Raw genomic sequence first — 24,138 nt, forward strand, 5'->3', positions numbered from 1 at the left:
CAAGCTGTAAATCTTGCATCTTCTTGATCAAGGATTTTTTTTTTTGGTAATTATTTGCAAATGAAATGAAGGGAAGAGACCTTTGAAGTGACAATTTGATGGGCAGGATTGCAAATTTTATGTGAGCAACCATTCAGATTATTACCAGAGGATCTTACCAGAGGCTTACTAGTGGCTATTTCCTGTTACTTTGTTATGGTGATAGCTTGCTACTTGCCAAGACAAAAATGCTGACTTTTGTTGCATCATGTATCTAAAGAAAGCATTTTAAAATTAAAGCTGCAATTATTCAATTATTCAAATGTTCAATTATTAACATTTATTTATAGAGTGCTGTAACGTTTGCACAGTGCTTTACATAGTAAGGGTCAAAAAAGAAAAAGAATAAAAACCAGTGTACAGTCTAAAACAATACTCTAAAATAATAATAATTAATATAAAATAAAAACAAAGTAAGTAGCAGATTAACAACCAGTAATCTGGAATGCCTCCCTAAAAAGAGGGTCTTCAATTTGGCCTTAAAATTAGCCAAGGAAGTAATAGTTCTTAATTGTGTGGGGAGGAGATTCCAAACATGAGGAGTAGCACAGGAGAAAGGGAGGATTCAAGCAGGGGAGGAGAAGACTCTTGGCTGAGCTAGGAGACCGGTGTCATAAGATCTCAATGTGTGTGGAGGGCGATAAGGAGAGCTGAGCACTGACAAATAAGAGGGAGCCAAGTCATGAAGGGCTTTAAAAGTCAGGAGAAGAATTTTATATCAGATTCTGAAAGGAATGGGGGTGGTGGAATGGAGGGATATCAACAAGGGGGGAACATGGTCAAAGTGACGGGCAGAGAAGATGATCCTGGCTGCTGAGTGTTCCATAGAGATTAGGGAGTAAGGTGGGAAATAGGAAGATCCACTAGCAATAATGGATTAGTTCCAATAATCCAGGCATGATATCAGTAGTGCATGCACCAAGTCTTTGGCGTCGAAAAAGAAAGAAATGGTCAAAACCTGATGAAATTATAAAGAAAGCATCTGCATGACTTGGCTGTAGCCTGGATCTGTGGAGTGAACGATAACTAAGAGTCAAATATGAAGCCAAAATTACAGGCCTCATTGATAGATTAAATAGAAATGTTATTCACAGTAATTGACAAAGAATATTGCAAAGATGGCTTGGGTGGGAAGACAAGTAGCTCAGTTTTGGCCATGTTGAGCTTCAGGTGCCAGTGAATCATCCACTCAGAGACAACAGCAAGACTTGATGATAATCACTGCTCAACAACTGGCAAAATCTCAGGGGAAGAGAAGTACAGCTGGGTGTAGTAGGCATACAGGTGATATTGAAAGCCGTAGGAGCTAATAAGATTTCCCAGGGACAGGGTATAAAGGGAGAACAGTAAAGGACCCAAGACAGAATCCTGAGGGACTCAAACAGCTAATGAGATGGGGCAGAAACCTGACCTCCTGCAACCACTGCAAAAGATCTGTTTGACAGGTAGGATTTAAACCAATTTAAAACTGATCCCACAAAACCCAGGTCTTGGAGTAAATCCACCAAGAGACCATGATCAATGGTGTCAAACGCAGCAGAGAGATCCAGGAGGACTAGAGTAGAACAAAGACCTTTAGTTTTAGCCAGTAAAAGGTCATCAGTGATCTTAGTAAGAGCAGTCTCAGTTGAATGCAGTGGGTGAAAGCCGGATTGAAAAGGATCAAGAATAGAATTAGCAGTAAGAAACCCCAGGCAGCGAAAATAAACAACACATTCTAAAACCTTAGATAAAAAAGGAAGACGTGAGATAGGCCTATAGCTTGAGAGAGAAGATGGTTCAAGAGTAGGCTTTTTCAAGATTGGTGAAACTAAAGTCTACTTGAAGGCAGAAGGGAAAGAGCCATTAGAGACAGAAAAATTGGTGTATAAAGAAGAGAAGGTAAAATAGAGGTGGCAACAGAAATCAAAAGACGAGAAGGAAACTAATCGAGAGGGCAGGCTGTTGCTTTAGAAGAATTCAAGAGCTTAGATAATTCACCCAATGAAACTGAAGAAAAAGCAGAAAATGTTCCAGTTATAGGTGACTGAGTTGTTTGAGGAAAAGAAGAATGCAGGGAGTAAAATAGTCAGCAAAATCAGTGGGTGAAAATGAGTGCAGAACCAACAGAGAAGAAGGTTTTAGTAGAGAATTTAATGTGGAGAAAAGACACTGTGGCTGCCACTTGTTAGCTTCAATCACAGATTTATAATAATTCTGTTTTGCCAAGGAGATAGCATGGGAAAAATAAAAATTAAAAAATTTATAATGAATAAAAACAACCCATTCCCCGGTCTTTTCCCACAACCATTTGGCAGGACAAGAACAAGAGAGAAGAAACCAATGCTGGGAGTGAGCCTCCGCTGTGGCTCATTAGAAGAGATTGCAAAACTATTGAGGGTTGCCGATAAGCTAGAATTGAGTAAGGAGATCACTGGATCCACAGAGTATCCATGGTTTAAGGAAGATAAAGAAGAACCCAGAGCTTCACCAAAAGTCAATAGAATGAAGGTTGCAATAGCAGCCTTGAACAATTTGACGAGGAGGTGGATTATGGTTGAGGACAAAAAAGATGAAATGATGATCAGTCAACAGGAAATCCCCAGCCATGACGTCAGAGATTACACATTTTTTCATAAGAGCAATATCAAGGCAATGACCAGAAGAATGAGTAGGTGCATTAGAACAGAGTTTGAGACCAAAAGGAGACAACACAGAGCAGAGATGTATAGTTGTAGGATTATTAATGTCATCTGTATAGATATTGAAGTCTCTCATAATCAAGTAGGGGACTTCATCCGCTAAAAAGAAAGTCAGCCAGTTCTCAAAATCTGACAAGGTGAACCAGGTGAATGATAGATAACTGCAACCCAAAGCTGAAGTGGTAGGCAAAGTTTAATAGCATGAAGTTCGAAAGAAGAAAAATAGTCTTGTTGAGGAGAAGATAAGAATTGAAACTGTCAAGAGTTAGATAGCAGAACATTGGCCCCTCTCCCTCTGCCCTCCAGGCAACTAGTGTAAGAAAAAGAGATGGCAGTCAGACAAGAAGAAACTTGCTGTTCAAGCCTTTGTGAGCCTTTTTTTTTGTTAGGCACCAAAGAGTTAAGAATTTCTTAAAGGCACCTGTGCTTTGTAACAGAGTTTTGCCAGCAAGACTATAAAAGCATGGCAATGATGAGAGCATTCTGGCTGCAGCAAAAAAACAAAACAACAACAACCAGATTCAGCTGAGGAGGATTCCAGTGTATCTTAGAGAGCAGTGAAGGATGGATTCTACAGAAGAGAGTGAAATGATTAAAATCTTACTTCAATATCAACATGGATTTTTTATCTCAAAAGTAAGATTCTAAAAACAAATTCAAATATAACTTACCAAAGCTTTCAAAGCTTCAGAAAATGTATGTATTTCCTGGCTATATTGGCATGTTTAGATATAAACAGCACCAGCATGGATATATCACATCAATGGGGGTGGGACAGGGTGGAATTAATGGATAGTATCTATGAAGATATTAAACCTTCAACAAATTTCAGTACTTTACTTTGGTAATGGTTATGTGGTGTCAAATACGTCTGTGTTATTAGTATATATCTGGGTAGCTAAAACCAGCAGAATATCCATACAATATTGTGTTTTTCCCCCCAGAATGTGCCTACCTTATAGTTCTATGTTTGGAATAATGAATTGGGATCAGAGGGGTTGCCAAGGTGTTTATACCTTAATCCAGGGATGTATAACCTGCTTTGCAGGGCCATATGTGTCACTTCCCCCATGTAGGCCCAAAGGATACCCTAATCTGCTACCATTGCTGCTTTTATACAGATTGCTTTTTTCCGATAGCTGGCTCTGTGGAAACGAGCAATCTGCATCAGGATAGCTGAAGAAGACTATTCTCCTCCTGCAAGAAAAGAGGGTGGCTGGGATGTGCCTTTGTGCAGGTGAAGCACAAACTTCCAATCCAGCATTATAAGCAACCCAGATAACCCAAAAGGCTGTGCACTCCTTCATTAAGAAAATGAGGATGTGCTGCAGCTATTCACCATAGGAGAATCCTGCTGGGAGAGACACGGGATCTAAACGATGGAAATGGTTATTATCACATTTACTCATGTCCAGGTGTAGACAGCCCATATCCACCTGGGCAGTCCATCTGCAAGCTGGACTTCTCCTGTAACTTTTTTTAAAAAAGCCATGGGAGAAGTCTGGCTTGTAGAAGGGCTGCTCACGTAAATACAGGTTCCCTATAGCCAGACATATAATACCTGTTTTCGTCTCTTGGAGCCCACGTCAGTCCTAGAGGGATTTAAGGGAATAATAATTTCCATAGAGACTCGCATCTAATCTGGTATTTCTAAACTGGAATCCAATTCTTGTTGGAATAGAGGCAACAGGACTGAAGCAAAGCAGCAGATAGGTTGTAGCAGGACTATGGGGCAACAGAGGCTAAGGAGCATGAAAGTTGGTAGGCTTTAGTGTGAAAGAAGCACTGAAATGGCTTGTGACTCTTTCCTCTCTGAGGGAATGTACAGACTGGCCATTAAGGCCAGCCTGGGGGCAGAGTCGGGGCATGGCATCCACATGTAACATGCCTCGACTCTGCCTCCAGGCTGGCATGCCAACCTTGTGCCACACCATATGACCGGTGGCATCACAGCGTTCCTCTGTCACTGCATCTACATGACACAGCGCCAAAGGAGCATGGAGCCGGCCCTGCCCGCAGCCCCGATCAGCTGCTAAAAGGGGGGGGGGGGCTGCAGGCAGGGCTGGCTTATCCATATAGATGAACTAGGCAGCTGCCTAGGGCGGGAAAATTTAGGGCAGCATGGCAGCTTTATTTGTATAATTTTTGTGTAATTAAACAATATTAAAGTGAAAACTCATTACAGCAAGTGATGTAAAAGCAAGCTACCAGTTGCTTTAATGTCACAGCAATAAAAGGGTCTTCAACCTGTAAAAGTCTAATTGATTAATTCACAATACTATAACAAGAGATTGGAACCTAAGTTTTATGTCATGTTTAGTTTAACAAATGAAACAGCAGAAATCAAGGGGTAAAAATAATTATGAGGGATGACAGGAGGTGCCAAAATATGCCTGTTTGACAGCGATATTTTGCCTTGCCCTTGGATGTTTGATGGATTGATGTTATTGTTGTAATATCTTCTTCGTATTTTATAAGACTATTGTATGTACTTGTTTTTAGTAGCCTGTAACCCCGATTCGATCCATTGGGAGAGGCGGGGAAACATAAATAAAATTTTATTATTATTTTATTATATTTCTCACCTAGGGTGGCAAAATACCTAGAGCCGGCCATGGCTGCAGGATGCCCCTTAGAGGCAATGTGTACATGCCCTCAGTCTTTATTCCCTGCCTTTTTTCCCCTCTGTTTTGTTTTGTTTTTCCATGGGAACTTGAAGAAACAAATACATGAATGGTAGACATTTTATGGGTGTACTCACTTTAATGAAACAACAATAACTGTCTGACACCATGAGCTCCAAAAGATTAGGGACCTCTTTTCTGAAATGTCCTCACAACCTGGAGAAAATATAGTGAAGAGTAAGACAAATCTGAAGTACCTGTCAGGAAGTACTGTGCTCCTGACCCGATTGTTTTGTTAGACTGTTTCTTTTAACTGACTTCACAGTAAAGACATTATAAAGGTGCTTATAATGTTGCCTTGTCTTTGCAACAATTTGAGCATGGCTGTCTTAATATAGTTGGCCCACAGTATCCATGGACTTGCCATCTATGGATTCAACCATCCGTGGATGGCAAGACCGCATTGTACTCAGTGGCGATGCATGCACGTGGCCGTACCGACATTAGGGACAAGCCCCATTGTCCCCAATGTGCGCGTGGCCACACCACCATTAGGCGCGAGTCCTCTTGTCCCTACATGCACCCACCACCACTGGGGACAATGGGGGCTGTCCCTAATGGCAGCATGGCTATGTGCACACACTGCCATTGAACCTGAGCATCTGTGGGTTTTGGTATCCACAGATGGGTCTGGAATGGATCTCCCGTGGATACCAAGGGCAATTCAAAATTAGTTTCTTGTTATGAATGGATACAACAAATGCTTCTGGCTGTTTGGAACATGTCTTTCTACAGAGTTTTGTCCATGGAAACCTGACGAAACAAATACACAATTCTCCATTTATTGGGTGAAATCTTATAGAACTAGGACAGACATTGTTACAGCCCACAGATTTTAGCAATGGTCCACCTCCACCCAAGCCTACTGCATAACTCTTTTCAACAGAGTCTTTTCAAGTTGTAGCAGCAAATAAATTAATCCTTTGTAAACTGTAGCAAGCTGCAGTTCTGGTAGGTGAGCTGAGATCTATATGCTTCCCTTTCCTCTTACTTGGAACTGAGCCTATCAAAACTGGACAGTTTAAAACCTTGTGCCAAAACACACTGCAGAAATAATCCAGTTTGATACAGCTTAATCTGCCTTAGCTCAGTGCTAGGGAATTCTGGGAATTGTAGTTTTGTAAGATGTTTAGCCTTCTCTGCCAGAGAGCTCTGGTGCCACAACAATCTACAATTCCCAGGATTCCCTAGCATTGGGCCGGGGCAGTTAAAACGATCTCAGACTAGATCATTTCTGCAGTGTGTTTGGACTTTGGACCTGTGTCTCCTGCCTGGAGGTGATTTACTAAAACTGGGAACCCTACCCACCAAGCCCTTTTAAAGCTTTGGTATTTTACAGATTAAATTTTGTTTACATTTAATTTTTAAGACAACCAAAGTACTGAAGAGGATTTCAACAGAAATGTAATGAATAAATACATAATAAACTTCATAACTATAAATTATTTTTGAACTCTATTCTTTTTCCATGTTCTTTCCACTTCTCCTGAGGTTCTGCTTACTGCCTCTGAGTTGGGAGTGTTTGATCTTCTGTTAGAATCAGGAGAATCCCAAACATCCACAATGATTGCTGAACGCCTAAATACCAGCCCTATTGGAATGGAGAGACTGCTGGAGACCTGTGTGGGTTTGAAACTCTTAAGAATGGAGAGAAAAGGTGACAAAGGTAACAGATTAGAAGGTGGAAATTACCTGAGTATTAAAAATTCTGTCTTAAGTAGCAGGTAAAGGTAAAAGTAGTCCCTTGACATGAATGTCTAGTCATAACCGACTGTAGGGGTGGTGCTCATCTCTGTTTCTAAGTTAAAGAGACAGTGTTGTCTGAGGACTGCTTTGGTGGACATATGGCCAGCATGACTGTACCGAATGCTGTTACCTTCCCACCGAAGTGGTACCTATTTATCTACTTGTATATGCATGCTTTCAAACTGCTAGGTTGGCAGAAGCTAGGACTAGTGACAGGAGTCTGCTCCATCGTGCAGCACTTAGGCATCAAACTGCCAATCTTCCAAGCATCAAAACTGGTGTCTTAACTACTAAGCCACCGCAGTCACTGAAAATATTTAGCCATCATGGGTATAAAAGTATATCCAGATTATCAATTATCTGAGCAATTTACTTAATCGCTCCTTTGATCTCTCTAGTTTTGCCCTGCTGTTTAGTACCTTTGCATTTCACATACACCTTAGAGTCAAACTTCAATGTATGTTCTGGAGGCAGAGCTCATCTGATCCCCTATCCTTTCCTCAATTTTGATTTCCACCAATGCCTTTATAAGCAAATTCATCATGCTGGTTTTCATAAGCTAATCTATTTTAAAAGAATAGAAACCAAATCTATTTCAAGCAACATCCAATTTCCAAGATGCTCACTTGTCCTAAATTTAATGCAATTTATGCATGGAACCAGATGTTTTAATAGCTACAGAGATATAATGGTAAGAATTCATATTTCATTAAGAACAAAAGGCGGGGAAGTGATAGTAAAATGCTGAAGACACCGGCTAGACAGTAATTGCTATTAAAATGAGTGGGGCATATCTGAGTAAAAGTGCATTCAAAAAGCAAGGAGGTGGACAAGGGTTTTTTTTTTGGTTTATGGGAGACACATACCATATTCTCCTCCTTTTAATAAAGATTTCTAAGGCGGGTTACAGACTGCCATTTCGGACGTCCTCAGGATGTCCCAGTTTGAAAAAGGGGTGTCTCTTCTAGACGCCCCTTACCCTGTTACAGACAGAGTCCGTAACAAATGGCAGCTGTTCCACATGGCCGCCGCCATTTTGACGTAACGGATGCTCTGCGTCCGCACAGCACGTGGCAGAAGTGCCTTGCGGCGTCTCTTCTGGGCTGCAAGAAGGAGCGTGATTTTCATGCTCCTTCTTGGCAGCATTCAGGAACTGCGCCACTTCGCAGCTGCGGTTCCCGGACGCTGCAACCGGCGGCGGCGGCAGACCACTGTTACTCGGTGGTCTGGAACGCGCCTAAGAAAACTTTTAAAAAAATGACTAGTTCTTGGCATGGAGAAATGGCAACAGTGGGATTCCCCAAGGATCCCACTATATTGGGACCAGTGCATAAGTGTGTTTGATAAACAAATAAGAAGAAATGAGAGGAGTCTGGACAGAGTGACTAGCCATGAAATAGAGAAAAACATGGGACATATGGAGAAAGAGATCTATATAGAGAGACATAGGACAAAAGGGGAAAGAAAGAATGTGGAAACGGGACCTCCAAGATGAACAACACATTTGTTGACAACATGGGTGAAGATTTTGAAAGAGGCAAGACAAAAAAAATAAGTGAGAGAGAGAGAGAGACAGAGAGACAGAGAGAGATAATATGCAAGAGAAAGCCAAAGTGGCAAAGGAGAAAGAGGAGTTCAGTAACAGGATTCATATAATCAGAGATCACTTCATAAGGAACATTAACAATTTAAGATTTGTGGAGGACACCATACCACAAGTAGAGAACAGCAAGGACTTAGAATGATGCCAGAAGACAGGGCAAAGGCACATTTACAGTTGGACATCAAGAAAACAAAAATAATGACCACAGATGATTTACATAAAGTAGATGATGAAGACCTTGAAATAGTTCTAGATTTTCCATACCTTGGTCCAATTATTTAGAATGGAGACTGCAGTCAACAAATCAGAAGAAGACTAGGCCTCAGAAGAGCAGCTATGAAGGAACTAAACAAGATCCTGAAGTGGAATAATATATCATTGAATACTAAAGTTAGAATTGTCCATGTGATTACGTTTCCCGTTTCTATGTATGGTTGTGAAAACTGGACAGTGAAGAAAGCTGATAAGAAGAAAATTCTTATTTTCTGGTGAAGAGTTGTGTGGATAGTGTGGAGTGATAAAATGACAAATAAGTCCTAGAGAAATAAAGCCCGAACATTTCCTAGGTGCCAAGATAACAAAACTGAGACTGGTGAATTTTGGACATATTATGAAAAAACACGACTCAGTAGAAAAGACAATAATGCTTGGGAAGGGAGAAGGCAGTAGGAAAAGAAGAAGACCACATTATGGGTGGATAGACTAAGGGGGCGAAACAGACGGCCTCTTTGCAGAGGCTTCCTGTCAGCTTGGGGGTGTGTTGTGTAGACAATGTCTGCTCCCAAGCTGCCAGGAAGCTGCTCAGCCAGTTACACAGTGGCAGCTTTTCGGCTCTCTGGAGGCATGGTGTTTAGAAGCTGCATGCTTCAGGAGCAGCAAAAAGCTGCGGCGGTGGCGGAAAAGCCTCCTTTTTGCTGGCACAAAAAGGAACAGCTTTCTAAACTGGGAGCAATTGACAATTTTAGCACACGCTATTTTTTGTCCAGAAGTAAAGAACAATATATTGTTTTTAAAAATAGTTTTAATGAAGGGTTTTTTTTCTTTAGTTTTTTAAAGTATAAATTCAACATAAATGCAAAATTACTTTTTTGATCTCTTGTTATCAGTGACTGCTAATCATGATAGATGCCATTTACTCAACAATATACTATCTTATATCTTTCAGGATTTTAAAGTGCAGTCTTTTTTCTCTTTATTTTAAGATTATTTTGGAAACACAAAATTTGCCAATCTCTTCCTTGCTAAATCAAGCCCAAAGTCTCAATACAATTACTTGAAGTTATTTTCTGAAATAGGCTATTCAAGCTTTCAGTATTTGACAGATGCTGTGAGGTGAGTAGGTACGATTGTGAAGTACTGTACTATACAAACCTATGCCATAGGATTTGGGAGATTACAACATATGTCTTTTAAACTGAGATACCTATTAGACAATGACACCTCTGAGTCATAACTGCTATGTCCCACAAGTGCGATCAAGGCACCCCTTTTCACTGAGAGGGTAACCCATCAATGACCTCCAAATCACTCTAGTCCCCTGGTGCCAAATGTTGCTTCTGGGGCAGTTGTGTTACTGGCAGTCATGCAGGGTCAGTGTCTCATCCCCTGTACCCCCTTCCCCTTGCTATTCCTATATAGCCTGGTTACTTTTATTTATATTTTTCTATTTCTTTTCTTTTAAAACAAACAAACAAACAAAACTTTAACTCGCAGTAGCAGAGTTCCAGAATTGCTTGAAAAGGCTAAAATAAAAAAGTTAACATAAAAATAAATTAAAATTAAAAGACAAAAGTCATGCTGGATAGGGAATAGGGCAGGGAGGCAAGAGGCGGGGTAAAGAGGAGTCAGAAAGAGAGAGCAATGGCAGCAACAGCCCCAGTAGTGCAGTAATGAAGACCTGCGATAGTGGCTGCTCTGGAACCAGTCTGTTCCCATTTTTTAAAAATTGACATAATTGCTGTGAGAACAGGGTTTACAGGGTAATGCCCTTAGACTGCTCCACTTCATATTCCAGAAGTAATTTAGACAGGGGTGATTTCTTATTGTGGGCATTCCCTCTTTTCTAGAGAGAAGAGAAAAATCCTTACTTTAACTGTAGTTGTAACAAATATGTTTTTCCATACATATCTCCCAGAGTGTTAAGATCATTAGGGGAAAGCTTTCTCTCAGTTCTGCCCCCATCACAGGATTACTTGGTGAAGACATAAAAGAGAACCTTCTCGGTTGATGCTCCCACCCTCTGAAACTCCCTTCTGTGAGAAGCTAGGCTGGCTCCTTCCCTGTTTTCTTTTCACCTGCATAGAATCATAGAATCATAGAGTTGGAAGGAACCACAAGGGCCATCCAGTCCAACCATTTCTGTCCAAGTGGCCTTTTAATATGTACATTGCGGCCGTGTTATACGCAGCTTTGAGCATATGTGCAAAGCCGTGCAGGAGCACATGGGGTGGTGCATCCTATTCAGATGAATAGGGTGTGTGCCCATGGCGCACGCCGCATGCATGAGCCCCATTCACTTGATTGGGGCTTGAGCATGCGCGGTATTTGGCTTACACGGGGTGTGTGTGTGTGTCCGGAACAAATCTCCACGTAAGCCAAAGGTGCACTGTATTCACTCTCAGGGAGGCTTCTTATTGAAGTGTGAACTGTGGTTATTTATGTTTTTAACTTATGTATTTTTTTCAATGTGGTTTTATACTATTTAAATGAAATAATTTTAATTATTTTAAAAATTGTATTGGTAAGTTTTTAACCAATTTTATCTTGAGTTCCACTCCTGGAGAAAAGTGGGATATAAGTAAAATAAATAAATAAATAAATAAAATTTCTTCTCTTCTTGATTTCCACAACTGGTTATTCCATAACAGATTCCACAGCTACTTGCTTGTGTACTATTACAACTTGCTAGTGGGGATTTTCATTCTGTTAGTGTAAAATTGGTTTTAGAGCATGGTTACTTTTTCTGTTTGGTGAAATGAAAAAAACAAACAAAATGCATTGTTCTTTTTTTTCTATTATATAGTATGGCCTTGAATCAGGTACTACTTTTTTTCCCCTTCATGGCTTGAATTGAATCTGGTACTTGATTTTCTTAATTTTCATTAAAAGAAAACAAATATTCTGTTTTAGGGAAGGAAAAAACCAGCTGGAATCAATACATGGTCCTTCAACAAAAGATTTTTTTCAGGCTATGTACAGGTAAAAGTAATATTTTTTCCCTCATCCTAGTTTGGAAAGAGTGGGTAAAAATGGATGGGTCTTATCTAGCTTAATTGAGAATTGTACGTGCAACTGGGAGAACATGGATGATTGGTTTGAATGATGAACTATGAGTCTCGAGAGCAGGCTTAGAATCCTGTTGGGTGACCTTGGGCAAGTCACACTCTCTCAGCCTTTGAGGCTGACAATGGCAAACCCTGTCTGAAGAAGACACTTGCCAAGAAAATCATGTGATATGTTCACCTAAGAGTCGCCATTCATCAGAAACAACTTGAAGGCACACAACAAAACAATTTGCAATTGTATAAAATATATGTTTTGCCTTTCCATATACAGTACAGTATTTCCTTTGGCTTTTCTATTTTACACTTTGTAGTTTTTCTTTAATAGTATTAAGGCAATTTTTATAAGATTTTATAAAACCAGAGAGGATTTGTCATAAAATGCCAGTACTGGCCACAAAGAAAAGTATGCTTGAATGTCAAACGTGTGAACCTAAGCTAGAGTAGACAGTTTGCACCTATGATAAACACTGAATCATTCCCACCCCTTGCTCTAATAATACTTACTAGAATCCTGTTGGGGAGCATTCATAACTGTTTGGCATTCCTTATTCCTGTATTGCTTCCTATCCAGAGCAACGGGCGGATGGACTTCTGTCAATTGCAGTGAGGTTTTTGAGGGTTTGGCTGGGATTCACTGAGTAGTTACATAACTACAGTGGTTGCTCCTAGCAGGATTCCAACCGATAGTAATAGTTTATTACAGTTGTTTCTGTAAGGTAATTTAATTTTTCTAAAACCTCAGCCTTTTGTAAGGAAACAAAAATATTTAAATATCAAAAATGTCAAAGCCAAGCCTCTTAGAGTCTAGCTTTAAATTAGCAGAGTAGCAGAAATGTGCTCTTGTTTAACTATGGCCCGGAACAGACAAGCCAAATGCGCCATGCTGGCACCGATTTTAGGGTTAGGAACCGCGCACCAACCGAATGGTCCCTAACCTTAGCATGGTATGGCAGCGCAATAATGGCGGCATCCTGGCCAAATGGGCGCTGCCATTTTGATGTAAGTAATGCATGGCATCCACACATCACTGCACACTGCTTACGTCGTGAGTGCACCAATGGAGTACTCCTGACGTCCGCCTGGCGGTGCAAAAAGAACTCTTTTTTCCGGGTTCTTTTTACTCCAGAGGGAAGCCATGTGGTTTGGCAGCTGCTGCTTCCCTCCGGAGGTAAAATAGGCACCTGCAGACCGCCGTTTTCTGACGGTCTGTACTGAGTCTTTGCTTTCCTAAGAATGGAGACTGACTCAGAAATAACACAATTACAGCTGCTTGTAGTTTAAAACAAAAGTTTACTAATGGCTTTTATCTATATTTACATACAAGCTATATCCTAATCTAGCTAGTGAATACTTCATGTAAAAATAAATCTTTATCTCACCATCTTTCCAAAGAAAGTTGAGAGAGGAGGAAGATGGAAACACAACAATTCAGTTGAAAATCTTTGAGAGAATATCTGTTAGTCCCAAAGGAGGAGTGATCTAAGTCACATGGTTAATTTGAATGAAGAGGGAGAGAGGAAAATTTGCATGCAGGAAATCCTTATCTATCTAAACAAGGGCAAACAGAATGCAAAAATCTTCCAAGAGTTTCTTCACATTGATACTAGGTTCCACTCAACTAATAAATATAAATATAAATATAAGGCAGTCTTGAAATAATGTAACGATTTTAATGTTGCCAGATAAAATCAGGACAGGGATCATGTTCATTTAATGGCTGTGTAGATGAGAGAATTTCAGCAAATGTTGATTTTTTTTTATTAAACACATAACCATTTGATTTATAAAACATTAAACAAATAAACCACTCTACACTTACAATTTCCATTCTACTCCTGATCTATTCCTTCAACTCAATATTAATTCTAAAATCAAACGGTGCTGTGTGTAAGGGGTGTCATGACGCCATGCTATGGCATTTATGATGCCCCTTCCGGGAGGGGGCATGAGGTTGGCATGGCCTCCCTCCAGGTCACAAAGGGTCGGCATTGAGCTGCCCATATGTACAGCCCCTTAGTTTCCTTTCCTTTCCTTCTTTAACTCTTCTCACTTTCCTAACCTTTCTAAGTGCTTCTGATTCTTCTTTCTGTTCATTTCTACCTATCTATCTACTAACCCCCTTTCTTTCTCACCCTCTTTTTGCCTCTCTTTGTCCAGTTCTTCTACCTTACTACTTTCTTCCCCACTTACTCTTACCTTCTTTCACATTACTAATTTCTATCTCCATTCCCTTTTCCACTGGGTGTTGGATCTGAAGGTTATATTTACCCTCTCTACCTTCTCTACCTACATATATATTGATCAATCTCACTACAACAATCATCCTTCTCTACATTTATATGACATACTGTATCCTTCCTATTCTACAAATTTGATTATTTTTTATTATTTCATTTGCAATTCTTATATTTTCATTTTAATATGTTTGCTACCTATCATTTACTAGATTTTTAAGTAACTTTTTTCTCCAAGTTTCTTTAACGTTCTTCAACATTATTTCAATATACAATTATTCTGTTTTCTAAGTTCATCATTCTGTGAAACTTTCTATTGTTAATTGTCTTTTCTGGTGTAAAAATATTATCACAGTTCCAGTCTTTTTCAAATTTTTCTAAATTTCCTTCTTCAAACTTGTAAGTTTGTCTATCTCTGCCAGATCATAAATTTTTGAAATCCACTCTTTGGTTTCTGGAATGGCTTCTTCAATCTAATGATATGCCAGTGTCATCCTAGCTGCAACAATTAAATAAAATAACACTCTGCTATATCGATTTTTAGTTTCAGAGTCTAAAATATTTAAATACTAAAGCAATGTTGAATATGTTGCATATTGTTTTATGAATTTCAAAACAGTATTTTTTCACTTTTTTCCTTCCGTACATGGAAGGAAGTCCCTTTTTCATTAGCACATTTCCAACACTTATTATTTAAACCATATATTTTAACTAATTTGTCTGGTGACAAGTACCAATGGTATAACACTTTGTAATAGTTTTCTTTTATGTTTTGAATTTTGTATATTTCAATAGTTTTGTTAGGTGATCCACGTTAAACAATTAGTGGGATAATATATTTTTAAGTCAGGCACTGATAGACCACCGCTTTCTTTCACATCTTGTATTATTTTTAATCTAACTCTCGTTTTCTTACCAATCCATAAGCATCTGGATAGTTCTCTTTGCCATGTTTGATTTGGTTTTACTTTTTCAATATTTGGGATTGTTTGGTATAAAAAGAGTAATTTTGGTAGAATATTCATTTTAATACAAGCTATTCTGCCTAATAAAGATAATTTAATTTTTTCCCAATTTTCTAAATGTTTCCTAATTTGGCTCTGTAGATTTTTGTTATTTTTGTACAGTTCTGTGTTATTTGTTGTTATGTCTAGTCCCAAACATCTTACTTTTTTACTTATAAGATAACCATATTTTTAAATTATTTCTGTTTCCTTAATTTTTGTCATGTTTTTGATTAATATATTTGTTTTCCCTTCATTTATTTTTAATCCAGATATTTCTTCAAGTCTCTTTATTCTTCTTTTAATGTATCTATGCTTGTTAGTGGATTTTCTAGAAATATTTTTAAGTCACCTGCAAATGCTTATATTTTAATTTCTGTGCCTTTATTTTTAACATCCTGAATATTTTTGTTTATATTTACTTTTTAAATCAGTGTTTCCAACACCATGATAATAACAATAGCAGCTTCATTTATATACCACTTTATATTGAACTAAGCATTCTCTAAGCGGTTGACAACTGTAAGCTAATTGCCCCCAACAAGCTGAGTACTCATTTTAGTGACCTTGGAAAGATGCATGCCTAAGTCAAGCTTGAGCCCTGGCTAGTATTGAATTTCCAACCTTATTGTTTTCAGTGAGTGGCTGCAGTATAGGCATTTAACCACTTGCACCACCACGGTTACTGGTATAATAAATAGTAATGGGGATAGTGGGCAACCCTGTCTGGTGCCTCATTGTATTTTTAAAGCCAGAGTTTTTCCAACATTTACTATTAAATATGTTTCCTGTTCTACATAAATTGCTCTAATCTAATTTTGAAAATTTCCCCCAATACCTATCTTCTTTAAAATCTCAACATTTTATAGTTCTGTTTACCCTATCAAAAGATGCCCCTTTATTTCTTCAAATAATGAAATACTTCATTTCACTTTTGTGGAGTGTTAAGGCCCTTAACATTCCATGAAAGGATTTTTAAATTCATCTTAGGTATGTGCCTTGTTGACTCTTATCTTTTGTTAGACATAAACCTCTTAATTTAGTATTTAAAGTATTTTTGCTTCGACTCCTTCTTCTTCACTGTCTTCATAGTAGCTCAATTTTTTTCTCTTAATCAAGCTCCTCTTCTGCTGAGGAAAGATTTTGTTATGTTGATTCAACATGTCATAATTTGTTTCTTCTTCTGTTGACTCCAAATTTTTTCTGTGTATTTTCCAAAATACTTTTGCTTTAATCACTCAGTTGATTCTTATCCTTTTCTTCTTGAAAATAAAGGATATTCCTTCTGGAATTCCCCATGTATAAGCAATTTTGTGTCTTTTTAGAGATGCTGTCAAAAATCTATAGTCTGCTCTTTCCCTCAAAATTCGAGATGGGATGTCCTTAAATATCATCAGTTCTTTTTTTAACAACTACAAGTCTTTTTTCATAGCTTTTCTTTGGGGCTAATTCCTTTGTCTTGATTCTTACAAAATATATTATGATGTTTCTCTGCAAATTTTTCTCTTTAGGGTGAACAACTGTCAGGAGTTAAAGGGCTGTGTGGGCCCTCAGGAAACTTTGGAGGTTGTCTACCCCAAATGTATTTATTTTTTGAGTTTCAAATACCCCTTCCAATATTTTTACACATCTGTCGGCTATTTTAGGTCCACAAGACCTTTTTTCAACAGTGGATGATCTGGAAGTTGATTCTGTCTTGTTGAAAAGATTCTTTTTTGCACCTGAATTGGTCAAGACAAAAGTGGCAAATCACCCCCACCCCCCAAACTAATGAACATTTTAGGCAATTTTTATGAAAGATTATTTAAAAGAAAAAAAGAAAGAAAAGGTATTCATGGGCCCTGAGGGTTTCATGCAAACTGTGCTCTACATTTTCTCTAACTGGTGTTTATTAATTTTTATTAGTCAAGATAAATTGGCCAATCATGAATGTCTCTTTTTTCCTATAATGTCTCAAACTAGAATCCCTTAAACAACCACGATTAAAAGATTTTTTTAGTGAAGAATATTTTCTTAAAAAACATTCTATTGTTCTGAATAGTTGTAGAACTAAATTCACATATCAGATTTGAACTCTGCAATGAAATGTTGTGGTTCTAGAAACCTATGCATGCTTTATAGGACTAGATAGAAGTTCAGTGCTCTTTGGAAACATCTCATTCATTTATTGAACAATGTAATTTTGCATTACTAGCTCAGAGGAAAAGATAGAAAAATACTTCAGTGCCTTGGGTAATACTTGGAGTCTGTTTGGTAGAGAAGTGGTGTCTGCATTTGATCTTTCTCATTTCCCAACCATTTATGATCTGGGAGGTAAGTGCCACAAATCTTCAGCTTTCTTTACTGGCAGTTTGAAAACATATATTAATACAATTTCAGTGTCTGCCTGGATGAATTCTCTTGGTTTTATTCACCCTGTGATTTTGTGATTGTAAAAGAAGGATTGGCTAAATGTGTCAAGTGTCCTTTCAGTTAGAGTGATTAACTGATTCATTGTTCTAAAAAACAGAAGCTCTTCCTAACTCCATGGAAATCCTAGATTTGATGTCCATTTTCTTGAGGAGATTAGGCAGTCGCTACTTCTGGATGGCCAATGGTTACTAAGAAATGGGCAAAGGGGACGTTAATTAATCAGAGATGATGTCATCAAGAGGTTGGCATGTGAGGATAATGTATTATGGAAGGAAGCATATTGAGCAGAGATGGAATGGGTCAGAGAAAGAAAGAGTAAAAGTGATAATCCAAATAAGTACTCAAGCAGGACAGAAGAGGAGAGGTCCAGGAGGGGGCCTCCTTCAGACTGCCTACCACCATGCCTGCACACATGCATGCTTATATTAGTGGCTTACATTACCAAGATAATCCTCACACTGTCCCAAATGGATTCCTGAAACCACAGGCATACTGTATATATAAGTTAAAGGCAAATTTTGGGGCCAAATTTATAGATTTTCATAGACCTGTCTGTAAGTCGAGGGTAAAATTTGGGGCGAAGCAAAAGAAAATGATGCCAAAGAACTTACAAAATCCCATCAGGATGAGGAGGGAACTGTGGTAAGTGGTGACTGTAAGATGCTTTCCTCACATAGCCTTGCTAACTTATCCTCTAATAATATGTGATCCAATCTCTTATCAAATGCTTAGTCATATAAACCTGACAAATGCTTTTTAAATATTCTATCTATTAAATTATTGGATAGTTATCATAACTATCTGGAAAACAAAAGTGGAAAACATAAGGTATTAACCTCATATTTTAACACGTCAATATTTTAAAAGAAGGTTGAGATGCACAGTATGCACATTATTTCACATAATTCATGCCTGTATTTTGTTTCTTTTATTTAGGAGGTAGTGGTGTCTTAGCCAAAGAGTGTACTTCATTGTATCCAAATTCTACTGTGACTATTTTTGACCTACCTCAAGTAGTGGAAAGAGCAAATAAGCATTTTGTGGCCTCAAAGGAACACCGCATTACTTTCCAGGAAGGTAAGATATCACTTGTTCTGAGATCCTAAGTAGAAAACTACCATATACTAAACCAATGAATCATTGATTCATACAACACTATTTTGTCTATGCTTAACTATCCAATGTTTCACCTTCATTTCTTGCATGCAGTTTTATTTCTTTTGCATTATAATTAGTGCAGTGGTCAGAGATTATGACTAAGGAGGAAAGACACCAGTGGCTTAGAGGAGAGGTTCCCAACCTGACTCACGGAGTCCTTTTTAGAATAAATTTCTATGGCAAAGCCCCGTAGAGACCTTCCCTATGACTTACAGCTCAGTGGTGTTTAAGAGGAGTGTTACAGGGGTGAGGGAGGGAGAAAGAAGGGTAGATTGTAAGGGAATCTAAAGTAAAGAGATATCTAAACTTGGAGCACCTGGGAAATGCATGTAGAATCCTAAGGGAGCACAGGTTGGGAACCGCTGGCTTAGAGAACAAACCATTTTTATTATTATTATAGGACCTCCCTTCTAAGATAGGAAAGTTACTCAGGGAACTATTTTAATCTTTCTAGATCTCTAGGGAAGATCTGAAAGATGTCTGGGATGAGAAGAGGTGTGGAAACATCCCTAAGAGTATCAGTTTACATCACAGAAGGAGTCAGGATAGGTAGACAGAGAGCGGGAGCTCATTGTAAGTCACTCTAACTATCAAACTCTATTACTATTGCCCACTACGAAGCAATAACTCTTTCATCGCATAATGTTGTTGTTGTTATTAATTTCTTACCTGTATTTCCCCATGGATTGAGGTGGGGGAACAACAACAGATTAACAAAAACACCTCAGTTAAAACACACACGAGTGTAAAAGAACAAACAAGACAACCACATATTACAACAATCCATATTTAAAATTCATAATTTAAAATTCACAATTTAAAGATTGTCTGGATAGGCACTTCCATCTAGGGCCAATGTGATCTTGTAGATTTAGGGTTAACTGGAAGACAAGCAGGAGTGTGCTTATTTAATTTTAAGCATGTTCTGCAACAAGGTGTCTGCTAACCCCTTGTTTCTTCATCTAAAATGTCATGACGTTTTTCTCCATGAATGTCCCATGACCAGAATTAGTTCTCACCAGGGAAAAAAGGGGTTGGTTAGTGAAGGTTGCAAGAGAGGGGAAGAAGTTTGGATGGAAAAACATGAATGGCAGCTTCAGCTGTCCTTATCCATGTTGTGCTTTATATCCATTTGTCGCACAATGTCTAAGGAATGAGCAGTCAGGCATCATCATGAGTTGCCTGTCTCTTTGATTTCATTGTTTTTAGTAATACTTGTTTAACAAGTATGACACAACAAGGTTACCAGGTAAAATAAGAACAGGGGGTCTGTCCCTTATTTCACTTGGTAACCTTGAAGACAAGAATGACTGAAAAGGACCAGCAGGTAGTAGGGATATTTAAATCAGGGACGGAATCATACAGCCCTCACAAGTTCTTTAACTTCAGCTCCCATTAGCTCTATCCAGCACACTCAGTGGTGAGTCATGATGGGAATACAGTCTAACAGCATCTGGAGAGCTGATTTTGCCCATCCCAACTATTTTTTTTTAAATCAATTTAATTAGCTATCATCTCTACAAATTGTATTGTTAGGGAATTTTTTTAAGGATCCAGTTCTGAAGCTGACTTGTACCTTCTGGCTAGAGTCCTGTACTTCTGGGATGAGAAAAGTGTGTGCAGTTGTTTACAAAACTTCACAAAGCCTGCAAACCAGGTATGCATACCAGAGACAAGGAATGACCAAATGTGCAGTTAGCATGTTTTATGAGCAAGTGTGTAGTCTAATGTATACTCTGTATTTATAATTTAATGCATATTTACACAGTTCTACGGTTTCCTGGGGCACTTACGTGGTTTACATACATGGGACAGCATCCTCTGTCCCCAAGTCCAAACCCTAATCTTAGCACGTTATTGATATCTTCCTTCAGATTGTTTCTGACATATGGTGATCCTAACCAAAAGTTGAGAAAAGGCAGTCAAGTAACATATTTTTTCTGTTAAAACTGTGTTTCCAAAGTTTGGTCCTCCAGATGTTTGGAGTTCAACTCCTAGAAGCAACAGTCACCGTGTCGACAGTAAGGAATTCTGGAAACTGAAGTCCAAAACATCTGGGGCCCCATTCCCTGGCTTATACAGGATCAGGACGTGAATCCTGGGTGCATTGTTCCATTTGAGCATGCATTCGATCTGCATTGCTCCAATATTGTTCCCATTGGAATTCGAATCTGAATCGATTTTATCCTGAAAAACCCGAATTATTGGTCGATAAACCGGTTTTAAAAATCAGCGGTTTTTAAGCCAGTTTTCCTGTGCCTCCCGAGTTCTGATCAAGGTATACGGATGGGAACGAAAGGGTGTCTGATTGGGAACTTGGGGATGGGAGGAGCAGTGCTCAAGGGGCTGGCCTGGGGGTGCATCCGCTTGTTTCTCCTTCTGCATTGCCGGTGCCATTTTCTCCCATTCCGCTAGTCTTTCCCCCAGTGGATTGGGAAGCAGGGGAAGGCGATCATGCTACATTAGCTCCAAACAGCAGTAAACACATACACCCCCCTGGTAAACCTCCCCCACTCCATATTCATAGGACCGATGTGTGAGGAAAGCCATTGAACACCATTTTAAACTATTCTTTTTCTTTTTTCCCCTTTTTTTGCCTCTGCCGAGCCCTGAGTGCATGAGCAGTAGATGGCTTTGCATTACATGCCTGCTTGATTACCCCCCCCAAGACAGCCCAGGGAGAAGGGGGAGGCAAAGGATTTAGGGAATGGAGGCTCCTTTCTCTCTTTCCCAGAGGAACTGTGGGAAGACACAGAAGAGACCTCGGATGCAAAGGGATTTGGGGCAAATAGAGGCTCCTCTTCTCTTCTTTCCCAGAGGAATTATGGGGAGACAAAGAAGACCTGCAGATGCAAAGAGGTTTAGGGTGAATAGAGGCTCCTTCTCTCTTCCCAGATGGACTATTCTTCCTTTCCCGGAGGGAAAAGTGCCTAAGCGGCTGATTGGCTGTGACGTTACGCACTTAAGCGCTTGATGACAGCTGCTTCTTAAAAAAGAGGTTCCAGAAGGGCAATGGGAACAGGGAACAAAATAACCCGCTTCAAATTACCACAGGGAAAATACCATTGGGAACGAAACAGGGGTAAAAACCTGGTCTGTTTGCACCCGTTTTTAATGGGAACGATGGGTGCAGATTTAGCGTCAGAATTTGAGTCAGAACTCGTCGTGAAATAAGCCGCTTTTTTTGCCCAGTGGGAATAGGGCCTGGAATAGCAGTTTGGGAACCATTGTGTTAATAAGAGAAGTCCTTTTAAAATGGTCCCCATGGAAGAATAACAGACCAAAGGTGCTATTATCCTGATGCAAATGCAAGTTTATCTGTCTCTATGATAAGGCTCTTAGGGGCAGTCACACGTACATTGTTTGCACGCGAGATATGCATCTGTGAATCAATCACCATTCCCACTACATTTTAAGACAGAAAATCTCTCTGTGGCATTTAAATCCAGTCTGAAGTTCTCATCTGATAGCGTACTCACACTATCGGAGATGCGGACATTGCAGTTTCTTTAAAACCCCCACTATGGAACGGGTCTAACATGCACTAGTTAAAATGGGCTTTTTGGTTGTGTCCCCACCCCTCGCAAACTGCACCAAGAACAATTGGTGCAAGTCTGAATGACAGGGAAACGAACCAGATTACTTTGTAGTGTCCAATGGGGCTGAAGATTAAGTGTGCACATTGATGTTCCTAGCTTTTCTTTTAGTGCTCTTGTACTGATTTTTGATTTCATAGCATCAAGGTTTTTTAAAGCCTTTCAGAAGACTTTAACCTTTTAAAATTCTTTGCAAGATCATTATTTGCAGGATCATTTTATTCAGTTATATATTTACAACAAGAAATGTCAAAGCAAGTTGTGAAAAAACTGTACAGGATGGAGTAAATCTGAGGTCATTTTTTGATTTAAACACCAAATTCTATAAGACCAGCATATTTTTAAATAAGTTTTTAATAACACTTTACTTACAGTCCTGTGTATTCCTAAATCCATTCAGAATTAATGAAGCAGTAGGTACAAGAGCTCTCAGCCCTGTTTAGATTCTGTTTGCCTACGATGAAGAAGTTCACTGTTGTGAGGTGCACATGTAATGATTGGTCAGAGGCACATGTGTCATTTTTGCACAAATTATTGTTAAAATTATCTTATAGTCTTTAAACAATGGAGCAGTTTCCATCCTCTCCCCTCCTCACCCCAAAGGGATGTGATCAGAAAAGTCAGAGATCATTGAAATCATAAAATCGTAGCATTTGAAGAGACCACAAGGCCATCCAGTCCAAGCCCTGGAGGATCTGCGAGTTGTCATATATCTTGCTGTTTTGAAAGAAAAAGTGCTTGCCTACATTAAAAAGATCCTGTTTTAGGCCACAGAAAGAACAGCTGAAGATGCCCAGCCACAGATGCTGGCGAAATGGTCAGGAAGAAAACTCTTCTAGAACATGGCCACATAGCCCGAAAAACCCACAAAAACACTAGAAAGAAAAGCAGTCGCTTATCCCTGGCACAAAAGCATTCCCTGTCACTGTGAGCACACTGATAATTGGTTGGTAGAATCGATGGACTCTTGAATAAGCTGTTGAAATGAGTAACTATATTTTCTTTCCTAATCAGTAACATTTATTTGACAACAGGTGGTGGAGTGTTGATAGCTGAAGCGGTTTTCTTAATGACGACAAAAGCTGGTCCCAACAGAAAGCACACTTCCAGTCCTTAATGTTGCTGCTCCTTGCAGATGGTAAATTAAGGACCACCTCCTGACACACAGGTGCTCTCAGTGCAGCTGGCTTTGAGAAGATACAATAAAGAAAGGAAGCCTTTATGGGTCATTTTGGGAAGCAAAATAAACTTCTGTTTCATTCGTGTTTTATCTCTAAGGAAAATTCAGTAATAAAAAATTATTCTACTCACTCCCACAAACAATGTAATGTAAGTGTGTGTGTGGTTCTGTCATAAACCCTAATAGTTTCTAATGCTCCACGGTTTTACTGAAGGTAGAGACAATTTTATGGAAACTGATAAGAGTCTGGAGTTTTGTTTTGTTTTTTACTTCTTAGTGAAAACAACTTTGAGTCCAAAATTCATATCTCTTGAATTTTCAATGGGGAAGTTACTGAAATAAACAATAAAAGAAAATACTTTCATATGGAAACAGTGTGAACTGGATGAAAAGTATGATGGATAGGAAGCGAAAGTACCCAGCTAAACAAGGGCATTCAACGCATAAAGGGGAAGGTATCCACAGGATCAGTTATCCTTCGGTATAATGGGTTCTTGTTGTGCCAGAGACCCTCTGG

The 24,138-nt window shown here is 39.1% G+C and overlaps 1 protein-coding gene across 1 annotated transcript; it reads left to right on the top strand.

The window, feature by feature from the left end:
- The first annotated feature begins 3,221 nt into the window (after positions 1-3,221).
- LOC121924701 (acetylserotonin O-methyltransferase-like) lies at positions 3,222-23,532 on the top strand. The gene is made up of 8 exons (XM_042456039.1): positions 3,222-3,356; positions 6,896-7,070; positions 9,956-10,085; positions 11,883-11,951; positions 17,470-17,588; positions 18,624-18,764; positions 20,382-20,502; positions 23,476-23,532. The coding sequence occupies exons 1-8, from the start codon at positions 3,285-3,287 to the stop codon at positions 23,495-23,497; spliced, it is 849 nt and encodes a 282-aa protein (XP_042311973.1). The 5' UTR covers positions 3,222-3,284; the 3' UTR covers positions 23,498-23,532.
- Positions 23,533-24,138: the final 606 nt, after the last annotated feature.

The sequence above is a fragment of the Sceloporus undulatus genome, chromosome 3 (assembly GCF_019175285.1).
Source record: "Sceloporus undulatus isolate JIND9_A2432 ecotype Alabama chromosome 3, SceUnd_v1.1, whole genome shotgun sequence".
Classification (NCBI taxonomy): domain Eukaryota; kingdom Metazoa; phylum Chordata; class Lepidosauria; order Squamata; family Phrynosomatidae; genus Sceloporus; species Sceloporus undulatus.